This window comes from Marmota monax, unplaced genomic scaffold (assembly GCF_021218885.2).
Source record: "Marmota monax isolate L192 unplaced genomic scaffold, Marmota_monax_Labrador192_F-V1.1 WCK01_AAM20220418_F8-fsc00018, whole genome shotgun sequence".
In the NCBI taxonomy this organism is placed as follows: domain Eukaryota; kingdom Metazoa; phylum Chordata; class Mammalia; order Rodentia; family Sciuridae; genus Marmota; species Marmota monax.
The window spans coordinates 20,016,784-20,032,824 of record NW_026692201.1 but is presented as its reverse complement, the minus strand read 5'-3'; the positions used below and the strand labels follow the sequence as shown (position 1 = coordinate 20,032,824).

The following is a 16,041-nucleotide window of genomic DNA, read 5'->3' as shown; positions in this document are numbered from 1 at the left end:
AAATGTTTTAAAGTCCACTTACTGCAGCATCAACAAATATGAGGTAGTGAAAAGTTAAAAGATATATATTTGTGGATTCAGTCACTCAATGTATGAAAGATGACTGTTCTTCCCAAATTGATACATAAATACCAGCAAGATTTTTTTAAGAGATAAGGATCTTGCTGTGTTCCCCAGGCTGGCCTCAAATACTAGGTCTCAAGCAATCCTCCTCCTTTGTCCTTCATAGTAGCTGAGACTATAGGCCTGTGCCACCAAGCCCAGCTTACCAAAGTTCTTTTTGTAGGTGTAAAGTACTAAAATCTTAAGATCACTCTAACTTCTGACACCAACTACAAATTTAGATATCCCTAAAATTACCATTGGGGTTTGATGATTTATCAGAAGTACTCACAGAACTCACTGATAGCTATTATAATCACGCTACAGCTTAGTACAGCAAAAGGATACTGAAACATAAAGAAAGAAAAGTAGTTGATGTGGGATCAGGTTAATCAAGGAATTAGAGTAAGTGACTATGAAACTGGATCTTCAAGCTACTAGACATACATCTTCTAAAATTTTTTACTATGTCAGTTTACAAATATTGACTACATTAATACAAAATGTCTTTGTAGCCAAGTACAGTGGCACACACCTACAATCCCAGTGACTCTGGAGGCTGTGAGAATCATAAGTTCTAGGCCAGCTTTGGCAACTTAGCAAGACTCTGTCTAAAAAAGAAAAAAGTAACGTGTTTGCCTATCATGACCTCTGGTCTTTAGGTTTCTCAAGTGTGATATGAAATTTCATTATTATTTAATTATCTTTATCATTTTTATTATTAAAATGAAATTCCATCTGGGGTCCTCCCACATCTTTACTGTTTTATATTTAATATATTGCTATCTGTATCTCAACTTGGGTCAAGCCAAGTACATCTTGAGAATATGAGCTGTTGAACAGTTGAAATTTGACTCTCTGAGAGTTCTCAGTTCTGACCATTCCCTAACCTTCTTCTGATGCTATTAACTAATCTCTTTAGCTAAAGAGATCTGAAAGATATTTTGAGTGTCAATGCTTATCAACTGGTTTCTAATGAACTCTGAACCACCTGAATCTACCTCATCAGTTTGTTGGTACAGGCTAGAAAAACACTCAACTTCCTTCAGCTTTATTAGAGTATCCAACCATCATTATATTTCAATTTTAAAGGAATTTATTTCTTAACTCTAAATGCTAGCACACACTTCAATATATGATAGCTTTATCAATCTGTGTTGAAGGCGAATAAAGTCTGACCTCAACCTTCAAAAGCTTTACAGTAGTAACATCTCTGGCTGAACTTCAGAGTCACCAGAGTCACAGATGTTCATTCCCTGAGATACGACTTTAGAAGATGGGGACCTAGGCTTCACTTTCTAATTTTGAAGACAAAGGAGATAATACTGAAACACAAGACAATATGTTGAGTAACTAAAGATATTTTTAAAGGGAGAGGTCTTACAAATTTGAAAAGATTTAAGAAATGTCAATTGAGCTGGGCCGAGGAAGACAGGAAGAGTTAAGGTCATTATAACCCTGAAAAGGCTGGGACCACAGAATGGAGGACTTTAAACCAAAATAAAGAATTTCAACCTATTTGATAGATTAAGGGGAGCCACTGGATATTTTTGAGCAGAGGAAGAAGTAGAGGACACAAACGATATTTTAGAATTTTTCAGCCATTAACAAGGGTACAAAATAGAAGCAAAGAGATTAAAGGCAATAAAGACTGTTAAGTGGCAGTGTCTCAATTCTAAATGATAGGTCATTAAATCTAGATTACTCTAGCTAGCAGGGGGAATGGAAAGCAAAAAGATTAGAAAAGCTGTGCTTAAGTGTACTCATCGAGATTTGTTAATTCATTGATCACAAAGCAGCAAAGTAGGGAAAGAGAAAAATCAGAGGTGACTCAGGCTTTGAGGTAGAGTGCTAAAAGAATGTTGTGCCCTTCCATAGAAATGAAGAACTAAGTGGAAAAGTCTAAAAAGCAAGCCCAGTTATGTCTAAACTCCTTGCAAAAATGGAATGCTGTGATATTGTATTCCCCATCCCAATATCTTCCCACCTCACAAAACAGTCCTTATTCTAAGGGCTGAGAAATCAGAGGTATCACAACATATGTAAAAGAAACAGAATTGTTAGAAAAAATGTTTGTAGTTCAACTACCTTTTATATTCATTACTTTTAAAAACTGTTTTACTAGGCTCTATTTCAAGTCTTACTGCATCTTACTATTACTGTATCATTGATTTTATTTATTATAAGTGAACTATCAGTAAATGAATTTTTGTACTCTGAAGTATATAGAAGACTGAGGTCCAGAGAATACTCTAGAGGCCAAAGGAGTTAGTGAATGCAATCAGGAAGACTTAAATCCATCTTTCTAACTCCCCATAATCCATTCTCCACGTATCATACCAGCCAGTGTACTCTAAAAATGCAAATCAGATTATATTTTTCCCCAGTTTTAAACCCTGCAAACAGCCCTCCCTGTGCACTTGGAATAAAACTCAAACACTTAACCATTGCCTACAAAACCTTACATGGCCTGGAGGCTGCCCACCTCTCAGAGTCATCTTCTACCACTTTCCCTGACCCATTATGCAGTTCTGTCACTCCAGCCTTTCAGTTCCTCGCCTGTGAGAATCTCTTTCCTTCTTAAAACCCCTGCTCTTTAGGAGTTTTGTTGAGGAAGTCAGTTTCTAAGTTGAGATGATGGAGTGTTGGACCTACATTTTCTTCTAGTAAATGCACAAACCAAGGTACCCTTCAACAGATCAGTGGGTAAAGAAAATGTGATATATGTATAAATTTTATATATATATATAAATTATATATACGTACATACATATATACACATATATAATATATGTTTATATATTATATAATATATATCAGAATATTACTCAGTCATAAAAAATAATGACTTTTGACATTTGCCAGTAAATGGATGGATCTGGAGACTATCATGCTTAGTTAAATAAGCCAGTCCCCAAACACCATATGTCAGATGTTCTCTCTGATATGCAGATGCTAACACGAAATAAGAATGGAGGGAAAAATAGAAGCTCAGCAGATTAGACAAAGGAGAATGAAGGGTAGGGATGGGAAACAAAATTAGGAAAACAGTAGAATGAATTTGACATAACTTTCCTATGTACATATGTGATACACCACAGTGAATCTCCATATCTTGTACAACCACAAGACTGGGATCCTAATTAGAATAAAATATAGTCCATATTTGTATAAATATATCAAAATATACTAATGTATAACTTAAAAGGACAATTTTTTTAAAAAACTGCAGTTATTCTTTCAGAACTCTTCCTGCAGCACTCTGCCGGCAGTCATCTGCCATCCAGGTCTCAGGTCAAAAGTTTTTTCCACTCAAAAGTGAAGACCACCTCCACCTCCCCTTCATGCTCTTCACATTCTCTGTCATGCTTTTTTCATAGTACTCCATCTCTCTTAAATCATGTTCATTGGTTTCCTTTTCTCTCTGATATGTTGATGCTAATACACCAATCTACTACTAGCAAGTATGCTTCAAAAACAGAGTCTTGCAGGTGCAGTGGCATGCATCTATAGTCCCAGCAGCTTGGGAGGCTGAGGCAGGAAGGTCAAAAGTTCAAACCAGCCTCAGCAATTTAGGCCCTAAGCAACTTAGCAAGGCCCTATCTTAAAATAAAATATAAAAAGGACTGGGGATGTGGCTCAGTAGTTGAGTGCCCCTGGGTACAATTCCTGGTACCAAAAAACAAGACAGTCTTTATATATCTTGCTCACCACTGCATCCCCAGCACCAAGAAACAGTACCTGGCATACAATAAACACATGTATGACTGTATGAATTAATCAGTCACAGGAACTCTGGGAAAACTGTATGCTCAAAAAATACATCCATTTTAGAGTAGAATCCACACTTAAGGAAGGAGGACCACAAAGATTCAGATATTTGTTTTTTGTTTGTTTGTTTGTTTGTTCTGAGACAGGAACTCACTGTGTTACGCAAAATGGGCTCTATCTCCTGATCCTCCCACCTTCCCCTCCCTAGTAGCTGAGATAACAAGCATGCACCACCATACTCATCTTGTTGTTTTTCTGAGTAAGACAATCATTTTGCAGTTCAGTCAGTCAAGCTTACTTTCCCTCTGTGTTCTTTTCTAAGAGTTTTATGGTTTCAGGTCTTACATTGAGATCCATTTTGATTTGATTTTTGTGCATGGTATAGGATAAGGGTACAATTTCATTCTTTTTTTTTTAAACCAGGGATTGAACCCAGGGTGCTTAACCACCAAGCCACATCCCCAACCCTTTTTATTTTTTATATTGAGACAGGGTCTCACTAAGATGCTTCTGGCCTCACTGTATTGCTAAGGCAGATCTTGAACTAGCAATCCTCCTGCCTCAGCCTCTCAAGCCACTGGGATTACAGGTGTGTGCCACCATGCCCTGCTATTTCATTATTTTCTGTTTGTTTATGGTGCTGGAGCAATTTTGTTATTTTGCATGTGGAAATCAAGTCTTCTCAGTGCCATTTATTGAAATACCTATCCTTTGTGCATCATGTCCTCATGGTGCCCTTGTCAAAAATGAGTTGACAGTATATATTTGAATTTATATCTCTCTTCTGTTCTGTAATTGTTTTATGTTTCCGTTTTATGACAATATCATACTGTTTTGATTACTATAGCTTCCTAATACAATACTATTTAAAATCAGGAAGTATGATGCTTCTAATGTTTTTCTCAGTATTGCTTCAGCTAGTCTTGGGTTTTGTGGTTCCATATAAATTTTAGGAATTTTTTTTCTATTTCTGTGAAAAATGGCATTGGAATTTTGATAGGGATTTGCTTAGATAGACCTGGAGGACATTATGCTAAGTTAAATAAAATAGACACAAAGAAAAATATTGTATGATCTCACTTCTGTGTGAATTTTTTTTTAAGTCAAGTCTACATGAGATAAAGAATAAGAGTGGTTACTATGGGCAAGGAAGAGAAGAGGAAATGGTAAGATATAGGAAAAAGTATATAAAGGAGATTTGTAGGATAGAAAAAAATCTAGAGATCTAATGTACAACAGGAGAGCTATAGTTAATAAAACTTCATTAGGGATTTGTGTTAATAAATATGTTTTAGCAGGTGGTCACAGAAAAAAGTGATTATGAAAGATAGGTATGTTAATTTGCTTCATTACTACCCATATGTATCCCATGGTATTATGCTATAAGCCACAAATGAACACAAGAATGTTTATGTTTAAATAATATTAAAATAAAATAAAATGCCAGAAGAAAGTAACAAAAGGAAACTGGAAAAATCCAACTAAAACTTGGATTTTAGTTTTTAAAGGACACAATGTGTCCCTGGAGTCCAGGTCTTCTGGCAATTTTATTCACTGTAGTCCTCATGTTGTTTTTGAGACCTATAGACTTATTCATACTATATACCTGCTACTTTGTATCCTTTGGCTTAAATTTCTCCATTGCTTCCCCTCCTTCCTACTACTATAAAACCAAAGAAAACTCTTCTATATTAGCTCTCTGAGTTCAGTAGACAATTGAAGTAATAAAAATGCATCAATTTTTTATTGTTTGAGAGCAGGCTGATTAGTAATAATATTTGCCCCAAGGCTCAATGTGAGATACCAACAGCTACTACAAGCTGTCTACTCTGCCTCAAGAATAAGTTTACTTCCTAGAGGTGTCCCTTAGGGTCTTAAACTACCCCGTGACCCTCCCTCCCCTCCTACCTCCACCAAAAGATAAGAGATACTTGGTGGAAAAGTTACTAAACAAACAAAAGTACAGGCTTCCTTCCAAAACTGCAAATGATCCAAAAGCTTCTGCCACTGATTTTGTCTTTTATTTCAGCCTCTTTTCTGGGGTCAAACTTGACATCCTGTCTTTAGGGTCTCAACACAATGCCAGATAGGCTTGCAACCATGATAGAAATGGAAAGAGTCTTGCCTGTATCTTATACAGAAAACTTAACAAGGCAGTGTAACCAGTTTACTGAGCTACACTTAGTATTTCCTTTGTATAGTCTCCATGAACTTCACACCCTGCCCTATTCACACTACCTTCCACCGTAGCAGTCTCACACTTATCCCTTCTAACTTGCAGGGTCGCCATTAAAAGCCCTTCTCTATTCTAACATTGGCATGTTTGTATTGTTTAAATTATATTCTTAGAAACTCTAGAGTTAATTTTAAATAAATTTCAGTTTTATTTTAGAAAGCACATTATTTTTCATGCTCTGATATTTCTCTGGTTCTTTATAACTTTCTAAAAATAACTGCTGGTGAGCTCATAAATTCATTAGTTGATCCCACTGGGACTCAATAATGCATATTACAGACCTCCTGATTTTTATGTATTAGATTTTCTCAAGAATTCCCTTACCTGGTATTATCAACATAGCTATATTGACAGGGTCTTCATTACTTTCTAATTGCCCCTACTTCTTTTTCTTGTTAAAGATCAATTTTTAAAATACAGCTTTGTCATTTTTAAAATAGCATAGACATGTTATCCTGTTAATATTAATGTGTTTCATAGCTTTGTAGTTTCTTGCTCTTGTTTCATAGTAACTTACAGTTTATTCATTTTATTACCTTTTGCTTTAAAAATGCATTTTTAGTGGGAGGTGCACAGTGAGAAGATAGGGGCATGCCTCATTTTAAAATATTCTATTTATAAGGCTAGTGGTATACCTCAGTGGTAGATCACATGCTTAGCATGCACAAAGCCCTGGATTCAATCCCTAGCACCAAAACAAACAAAAAAAATTCAATTTGCAAGAATCATATCTATGTTCCACTTAGATATGATAAGTAAGGCAACTCATACTATCATAATATGATAGTAAGGCAACTCATACTAAACAGGGATACAGCTTCAGAATAGTATAAATCTATCAAAATAAACATCAGGATTTGAGCTACTAGTTCAGTAGCATATTTTAGCATAGTTTTTGCCCCCTCCTCCACCTAAAAAAGTTCTCAGCACTAAGATTAAGAGAAATGTAGACAAGTATGCCTTGTAAGAAACTCTTAGATTGGAATCATCACAGGAAGAAGCAAGGGGAATACACAAGATCGAAGATATAGTAATGTTTTCATCTCTCTTATTCTGTTCTTTGAGTGCTCTCGGTGCTATTTTCAACCATCTTTATGTTTAATTTCTAAAAGCTATTACATGAATGTAACCCTCTTTGTCAGTTCTATCACAAGACACTTTTTCTTAAATAGGTAGTCTTTTGGGAAAACAAATGATACATTTTAGCAATTTGATCTTTCTCACGTGATTTATAAACTCATCCTTCATACTTAAAGTTTCTAATCCTTTTGACTATTTGTGTTATCTTTGCTGCCTTGAAATTGGTAACAATTCATTTTTACAAAAGTGATATAGGCCAAGGATAAATATTCAGTGTGGTATTTTAATTAGAAGCTCTCTTGCCTTTTAGTTATTTCACAATGAATGTCATCATTGACAAACAGTATTTGTGGAAGAAACATAAGGAAAATAATAGGTAAGTGTTCTCTGGTTTGCACAAAGATAAAAAAGAATAGAGTTCTGCTTGTTGGGAGAATTAGTCTATAATATAACAAAAAATAATTAACTATTTGTTTCTATTCAAGCTGGCCTTTGATTACCTAAATACTTCCTATTATAACAAATATTATTGCAGTGTTTTTACTATCTTGAAACAAATTCCAGAGTTACCATAATCTACCTACTTAGAAGATAGTTAAATCATTGTAATGCTTTTATTAATGTATAGAAGGAATGTAAAACATAGTAAAACTAATGTGCATTTCAATATTAAAAGTGCTCTGGAAAATCTGTATGAGCAGGCATAATGAAAGTAGTCAGATACTTGGTCCTATGCATAAAATCACCATGAATTTGACAGCTACAAATGCAGGTTCATACAGGTATGCTTATTGGCAAAGCAAGTACCATGGCATGGTACCATCAGTGATGAGATTTTCTCATGGAGTTAGCCACTCTCCGTAATCTTCTGTAAAGCACAAAGTAAACAGTCTCTTCAAATTACAAGGTTGTTGCACTAAGAAAATTCAGTACATATTAAAATTGAGTGAAATGTACTTTAAGTTTATTTGCAGAACAAATTCAAATTATAAGACCATATAAATATAAATAGGTTTTTCAAGTACATGAATAGCAGTGGAACATTTGAAAACCATGTGGGGTGCAGAACAATTCATCATGCAGTAGGGTCCTACAAATTACAGGATATCTACCCATCACTGACCTTCTCCTGCTTAATGATAATAGCACCTTCCCATCATCTTGACCACCAAAGATATTCCTATAAATGTCCAAAATATCTCTAGAGGACACTACCATTCCCATTAAGAGCCACTGATTGAGACTGAGCAAAGGCACTTTTTTGTAAGGAAGCACTATGACCCTTTACCTTTTACTTTTATACTGAATTGATTTTATAGATTAGGAAACTGAATTTACCCCCAAAGTGAATTATCCAGCTAGAATAAGCCTGCTGGTCGAAAAGGATATAGAAATCATTCCTGAGAACTAGAAGGCATTTAATGTGGGAAAGCCCTTTACATCCCACTTTGTGTAAGCCTCTCTAGATTAGGAAAATGGGGATTTGAAAAATGAAAAGAAGTTTACAGACCCTAAAAAGGGGAGCTTTTGATAAAGGTAATGTTGTGCTAAAGGAAAGACCGTGCTCTGAATGAAAAGCTATTGTTCTCTCTTTCAAAACATGACTAGGGATAAGTGGAGTGGACTAGTTTCCCTTTACTGCCACATCATTGCAGTTTATTAATAAATGGATACGTGTGTGTGTGTGTGTGTGTGTCAGGGGTCAAACCCAGGACTTCACACATACTAGACAAGCACTGTACTCCTAAGCTACATCTCCAGCCTTTTTTTTTTTTTTTGAGACAGGGTCTCATTATGTTGCTGGTTGCTGGCCTTGAACTTGACGTCTTCCTGAGTACTTGGGATTGCAGGCATGTGTCACTGCACCTGCCCTAGATGCTTTTTTTAATTGGCCCAGACTTAAATCTTGTATATCCTTTTCAATAGATAATTTAGTGGCCAAGTATTTCTATATTATGGAATAAAACCACCAGTCTTTACTTCCTAATGTGTGTGTGTGTGTGTGTGTATGTATGTGTTTTGGGGGTACCAGGAATTGAACTCAGGACACTCCACCACTGAGCCACATCCCCAACCCTATTTGTATTTTATTTAGAGAAGTCTCACTGAGTTGCTTAGTGCCTTGCCAGTGCTGAGGCTGGCTTTGAACTCACGATACTCCTACCTCAGCCTCCCCAACTGCTGGGATTACAGGTATGCACCACCACACCTGACTAAAGCAATGTAGTTTTTAAGTACTAGAAAGCTACTCTCAAAAGTTTTCATTCACTGTTATGTAGATTTTTACATTAAATTGAAAATATTTTTATTGAACATTGTCAGTGAAGTTTTGAAAATGGTCTCCCAACATGATCTTGAAATATGTCTGTACAGCCCCCAAAATAGACATGCAGTTATCCAACTTCCAAATGCAATTATTATTAAAAATCCACTTTCAAATTTTCAGAAGTTTTATATAAAATATTAATTTCATCATACACTTGTTTAAAGAAAATCTTCCCTCCCCTGCTCCATTCTCTATAATTTTGTTGATGGCCTACCTTGCTTACTATCTTTGCTGCTATTAACTTTCCTTCCTCTTCCTTATTATTTATACTCTTAAATTACAAGAGTAAATGTTGAGAGTCAGCGCAGGTACTCAGTTATTTCAGTAACTTTTGTCTTTTCAGCCCAGGACTAAACAAGCAAGGAATCATCATAAACTAAAAATAAAAAGATTTTGTGAGAACTTTATCAACAGGGAAATTTATTCATCCTTCAGAAAGATTGTCACCAGGAGCCTGGCATGGTGGCACATGCCTGTAATCCCACCTGAGACAGGAGTTCAAAGCCAGCCTCCACAAAAGCCAGGTGCTAAGCAACTCAGTGAGATCCTAACTCTAAATAAAATACAAAATAGTGCCGGGGGTGCTGGGGATATAGCTGAGTGGTAGAGTGCTTGCCTTGCATGCACAAGGTACTGAGTTCCATCCCTAGCACCAAAAAATAAAAATAAAATAAATAAATAGTGCTGGGTTGTGGCTCAGTGGTTGAGTACCCCTGAGTTCAATCCCCAGTACCGAAAAAAGAAAAGAGAAAGATTGTCACCAGGAAAGAATAAAGGTGTTAAAATTGTTTTAGACCATTGACTCCTCAGGTCCCTTTAGATTCATAAATTGAATTGGTTTTCAAGGGGTGGGAGGAATTAGGAGATGAGTTCCCTGAGAAAGCTTACAAATTGATCATATAGTTGGTAACACTAGCAGGTGTAAATGTGATCACTAAGGAGGAAATGCCAAACGTAGCAAGAAGCTTGGGAAATTAGTAGGAAAAAAGACAATTAACACCTTTTTCTTTCTGAGTGTGTGTGTGTGTGTGTGTGTGTGTATGATGTACTGTATATCTGAGAATGGCCTGTCAAAAGGAAGAAATACAACTGATTTTAAAATATTTTATAAGTGCAATTTAGTAGTTGTTTTTAAAATGAAATTGGAGTTGCAGATGCTATAGAGAAAAGATATTTCATAAACCTACTTGGAAACTGGGCCTCCTTCTAGATATATCCACAAAATTTTATTTATTTAAAGTACACATGTCAGTTATCTATGGAGAATATAAATGCCTCCAAATTTAAAAATTCCTTTAAGATTATCATTTGAATAAATCAATAATAATAATAATAATAATAATAATAATAATGTCTGGATACATTTTAAAGAACTTGAAATTTTATACACCTTTTGATGCAGACAAGCGTATATATAATTTTTTCCCAAGAATTCGATTAAGAATTGTCAGAATTCAGTTAGGCACTTTAGGATTTGCCAGGATAAAACTACACTCATCCCTCCCTTCCACTGAATAATACTGAATTGTGCCTGAAATGAGTAAGCAAATAGAGAAATGACCTCATTTTTTTAGTCTGAATACAAGTAGTGTTGGGGGATATTTCTCAAGGGTATGACTTCAGTATTGGATCTTAGTTCCAAATGCAGGTTCATAAGGCCAATCTGCCAAGGAGAATAAGATGAGAACATCCCTGTGAGAGCAACTATGAAGAGAAGGGTTCTCTGGCAAGGCCAGTTCCCACAGCTAAGTCACATGCACAGATTGTAGCTTCCTACTCTCTGGCCGACCGACCGCAGCCATAGCATCCTTATTGTTGTAACTCCCAGATTGTGATACTGTCACAAAACTGTTGCTAAGCAACAAATGTGGTTACCAGGTCTCGGCGAATAGCTGAAGGGGAAAGCAAAGTGTTGCACCATTGTAGAGTAACCATAGCAATGACCTACTATTACAGACTAAAGAATTATCATTAACAATGTTAAAGTATCAGACAGAGGCCCTGAATTTGGAGACTTCCAAGCAATATCTCTGCATAATTGAGTGATCTAAGAAAAGATTTCAACTGTTTCAAAGCTTTTCACTCATTTCTATGGTAGTCTTTGTATTTATTTTTATTTTTGAATTTTAAAAATTGTTCAGTTATGAAAATATTGTTTAAATGATATGAGCTTTCACAAATAGTCAAAACCAGATTAACTTATTGCTTCATGTATTCTCATGCCTGCATCAGTGTTATTTGCTGCCTGTGTCAAACTGAAAGTAGATTTGATTTGGAAAACAGTGTACATTAATATTAAATCAAAGCCATAGAAAGAAGCTGTAGTAAAATAAAATAACCCTGTAGAACTGACGACTAACCTATGTTTTCTGATTTCCTCCTTACAAATCAGTAGGCCTAAATGCCATTTTAGTAGTTACCACTTTGAAACATTTTTTAAGTTATCCTAAATCTACCCCTAAAACCGTAAAAATGTCACCCATAAGATACTTCAAGGAATAGTCTCTTGAATCTTGTCCTTTATTAAACATCCCACACGATTTTGTCCCAGTGACCTCGCTAAGACAATCATGTATAACATCACAACTTCTGGGAGAGGCAAGAAAAATCCCCCCCCCCTTTTTTTTTTTTTTATTTCCTTGGGAAGCAAAAACGCTTGAGTGCTCTGGGGCGGGTGTGGAAGCGGGATCCAGCTCACAGGGGAAACCAGTGCGCGCGGAGCCTGGGGAAGCAGGTGGCTGCCAGGCAAGAGAGGGAGTGGCCCTTCCGCCGAGCTCCTCGATTGGCCCGGAGGGGTTTAGGTCACGGGCTTCCCGGCCGCGCCTCGGGCAACCCACGAGGCAGGTCCCGACCGCATTCCCGCATCGGAGACGTGATGGGGACTCGGGCCGCAGTTGGCCGGAGGCCCCTGGGGCTTCGCACCCTGAGACCCCGCGGAAGTCCGCGTCCCACTGAGCCCTGGGGTGGGGCAAAGTAAGCCCTCAGGTGTAGGTACTCCCTGGAGCCGCCGCGCCGCGCGGTGCCTCGCCTTCCCCGGGTAGCCAGCTTGAGAAGCGCGCCCACGAGGGGGCGGCGCGGGGCTCCGAGGGCTGCGGGGACCCTGGCTCCGGGGGCGAACGCGTGTCAGCGCAGGGCTCGGGCTGGACGCGCGGAGGACCGCCGGGTGCCTTGGAGCCTGGCGGTCGCCGCCCCAACCTGCGCCCGACCGCGACCGTGGCCACTTCGTAACTGAATCTGTGTTTTTCGGCAGGCACCGACCGTCACGAGCTAACTTCCTGGAAGAGCTTCCCGTCTATTTTCAAATTCTTTACCGAAGCCTCTGAGGCAAAGACCAGTTCCCTCAAGCCGACTCTGACACGACGCTCCCACCGAATAAAGCACGAAGAGCTGTAAGAGGAGAGCGAGCGAGACGGGGGAGGGGAAGCCAAGGAACCACTCTGGAGCATGCATCCACACGTCGCCTAACTGCTTGCTGTCGGGGAGCAGACTCCCAGCCCCTCATTAGATTGTTTTCTTCCTAGAGCACAGGGTCGTGATATATACATCTAAATAGCGTTTTGCATTATTTCTAGATGAGTGCAACTGTCAAAGCAATATGGGTTCACTGGTCGTGCTTCCTGCGGGCTGAGCTCGGGCTTCGCGCTGCCCGTCAGCGCGCAGATTAAGGCTGACAGCGCCCTGCCTGGCGCGGCCGGCGCTGCTCTAATTGCCCTGACGGAGCCCGCGCGGGCGCTGCGGGGCGAGCGGCGTCTGCGCGGTCCTACCGCCCGCTGCAGCGCAGCCGCTGCTTTCTTCACCCGCCCACCCCCTAATCATGTCCATTTTTCCCGCTCTGAGAGGAGCAAGCTTTTATTCTAGACTTCAAACTTTTCATTTTAACCAAGTTTTTCCTCAAGGGCATATTATGCCCCCCCTTAGAAAGTGCCGCCCATTGCCAAATTTAAATTCAGAACATGAATGCGATGATGTACTGTGTAGTTTTGGGAGTGCAAATTGTTCTCTTCCTAACGATCTATTTTCATTTCGAGAAGAAAATCTTTGCATAAAAAATCTATTAAAGTACCGAATCTGCTTTACTGCTGAAAATCCTTACAAGTTGAATGTGAGACTTTTACAGTCTCTAATTTCAGAAGAGACCACTTAAACCAAAACATAATGAGCAGATCTTTAAAGTATAGGTGGGAAAGTTCTAATTTTCAATGGAATTTCCAGCTTTCTGATTAGGATTGACTTTACTTTTTATATTTGTAATGTGTATTGAGTGGTATTGTGATTTAGATAACACACTTAAGTTCTGCTTCTTAAGTCTCAGCTGTGGAGAAAGGTGGTGGTGGTGGTTGTCTTTGTTGTTGTTAATCCTTACTAGAGTGATCTACTTAGAGTTTTCCTGAGCTACAGATAGAATTTTTTATTATCATTAGGAAAATAAAGCTCTACTCTGGAGCCTTTTCCTTCTGAAAGGCTAAGAAGGGCTAAAATGATTCTTTCTGTTTTCTTCTCCAATGGGGAAAGAGAGATTTAGTGTGAAAGATTTTCTCCTCTTGGCCCAGTGGCATAATTTTTAGTACTCCACTTCCTATGTAGGGTTTTACCCTACAGTTTCAACAGTTAAGTATTTTAATAAAGTTAAGATTGGCCAACACTGAAATATAAGGGATAAAATAAGTTCAGATTTTTCTGACTTTCAATTTAAAATATTAAAAATTAACATTATCAATTTTTAATTACTTGACTTTAATTATCTAGTGAAGATTGTAATAGATGAGGTTCTGAATTTAATATTTTTCATCCTTTTTAAAAGCATATGCAACAACTAATATGCCTGCCTTATTTGAGAACATGATAAAATGTACCCAAAATGACTTAGCACTCTTTAATGCCTCAGAAAAAATAACCTGAAATCAATCACCTCATGGATAAATTTTTTATATTATGTATCAATTGCAGCAAATTTTAAAACCTGAATAATATTTCATGCTGTGTTTGGAATACAAGCACATTCATTAGTTCTATAGTTTCAATGATGGCAAACTAAAGTGATCTTTTTTCAGTGGTTGTGTCTGTATCTTTTGATGTTATTTAAGCAGAAACAACCGTAAGAGGAAAAATCAAAATGGCATTTTATACAGCTTCTGGGTGGTTTAAAATGTAATCTCAACAATGTCAAGCACATTGGTCTGTGGTACTGACCCTTTTTTATCTGATCTTTCCGATTTTAGAAGTAATAGTAGACTATGTAAAATAATGGTATCTTCCAGTGAGAGGATTTGAGAATTGATGTGAATTGAATATATTTTTCCAAGTGTTACAAATTGTGTGGTGTTTTCAGTATATGAAAATGTTCACAAGAAACTAATTTTGTAGCATTTAAAAAAAAAACAACACTTGTGCAATGCTAAATTTGCGAAGCTTCTGCAGCTGAATTAAAGCAAAGTAAATATGCTCAATTTATAAACCAAAAGACTCCTATTCCTTCTCTCCAATTTTCTCTCCAATTTTCTCACCTCTTTTTAAAAAATCTTTACTTGTAACTAGAGAAAAATCACTGTTTAATTGCCTTTAATACTTTAAAACTGCTGGATTGTAAAGCCTTGTTTAACTATCTATAGAGAGATATTTGCAAACTTAAGTTGTGTAAATGTAATTTCTACTTGTGGATCTGAGCTGTGGCAACCCAGAGAGAGCTAGGCAAACCATTCCAGACCACCTACTGATTACTGATCAGATTCCTTGTTTGTAATGTAGGATTCTTTAACCTGTTGATTATGGCTCTGTTGGTATAAAGTGTAGTGATATTGTGAACTCAATTTTCCTGCAGTAACAATAGCAGTTGGTAGTAGCCGCCTGCTTATGGGTGGCCAGTGTTAACAGTATTTCTGCTCTGATCTTCTCCCCATTTTGGTGCCCTTGGGTATTTTAGGTGAACAGAGATTTAAAGTAAAGATATAGAGTCTTTATTTTAATTACATGCTTAGTATGTAGAGCAAGTGGATGGAAAAGGAGTTGTTGATAATGTAAGATTCAAAATAGTCCTGTCAAAACTTAAAAGCCACCTAAGCTTTGCAACTTTCTAAAGGTACCTAACCATACAGTCATTAAAAATCTTCATGGATATTTGAAAGGGATACCATCAACTTGTCATACTTGTTCTTTTCTCATATTTCTGCCTTGTGCTTCAGTCGGGTTGCATTCTTGTTGATATGTCAAAAAAAAAAAAAGATAAGGCACAGGCATTTCCTGTATATTATATATTTCTGTTCACCATTTTTAAATAAAAAGTTTTTCTCAACAAGCAGCAGTGTATTATTCTTGCTCAGAGTTCCTTTATTCACCAGCTATATAGAGGTTTTTAAACTGAAACATAAAATGAATGATGGAACAGAATTCATCAATATTTTAAACCTTATAGGTACTTGTTTTCACTATTATTGTTGCTGTAAGGTAATATCCTAACTTTAGTAGAATCACAATTTGGCTAGCACTATTCACAAAAGTAACATTTTTAAGTCATTAGTTTTTACTATCT

At 37.3% G+C, this 16,041-nt stretch overlaps 1 protein-coding gene across 6 annotated transcripts in view; it reads left to right on the top strand.

Moving 5' to 3' along the window:
• The window catches only part of Fam172a (family with sequence similarity 172 member A), a 487,335-nt gene extending 471,525 nt beyond the window's left edge, over positions 1-15,810 (top strand). For all 6 annotated transcript variants that reach the window (XM_058574617.1, XM_058574621.1, XM_046428568.2 and 3 more), the window contains one exon: positions 12,766-15,810. In XM_058574617.1, coding sequence (XP_058430600.1) covers positions 12,766-12,908 — 143 coding nt within the window. In that variant the 3' untranslated portion in view covers positions 12,909-15,810. The remainder of the gene's footprint in view (positions 1-12,765) is intronic.
• Positions 15,811-16,041: the final 231 nt, after the last annotated feature.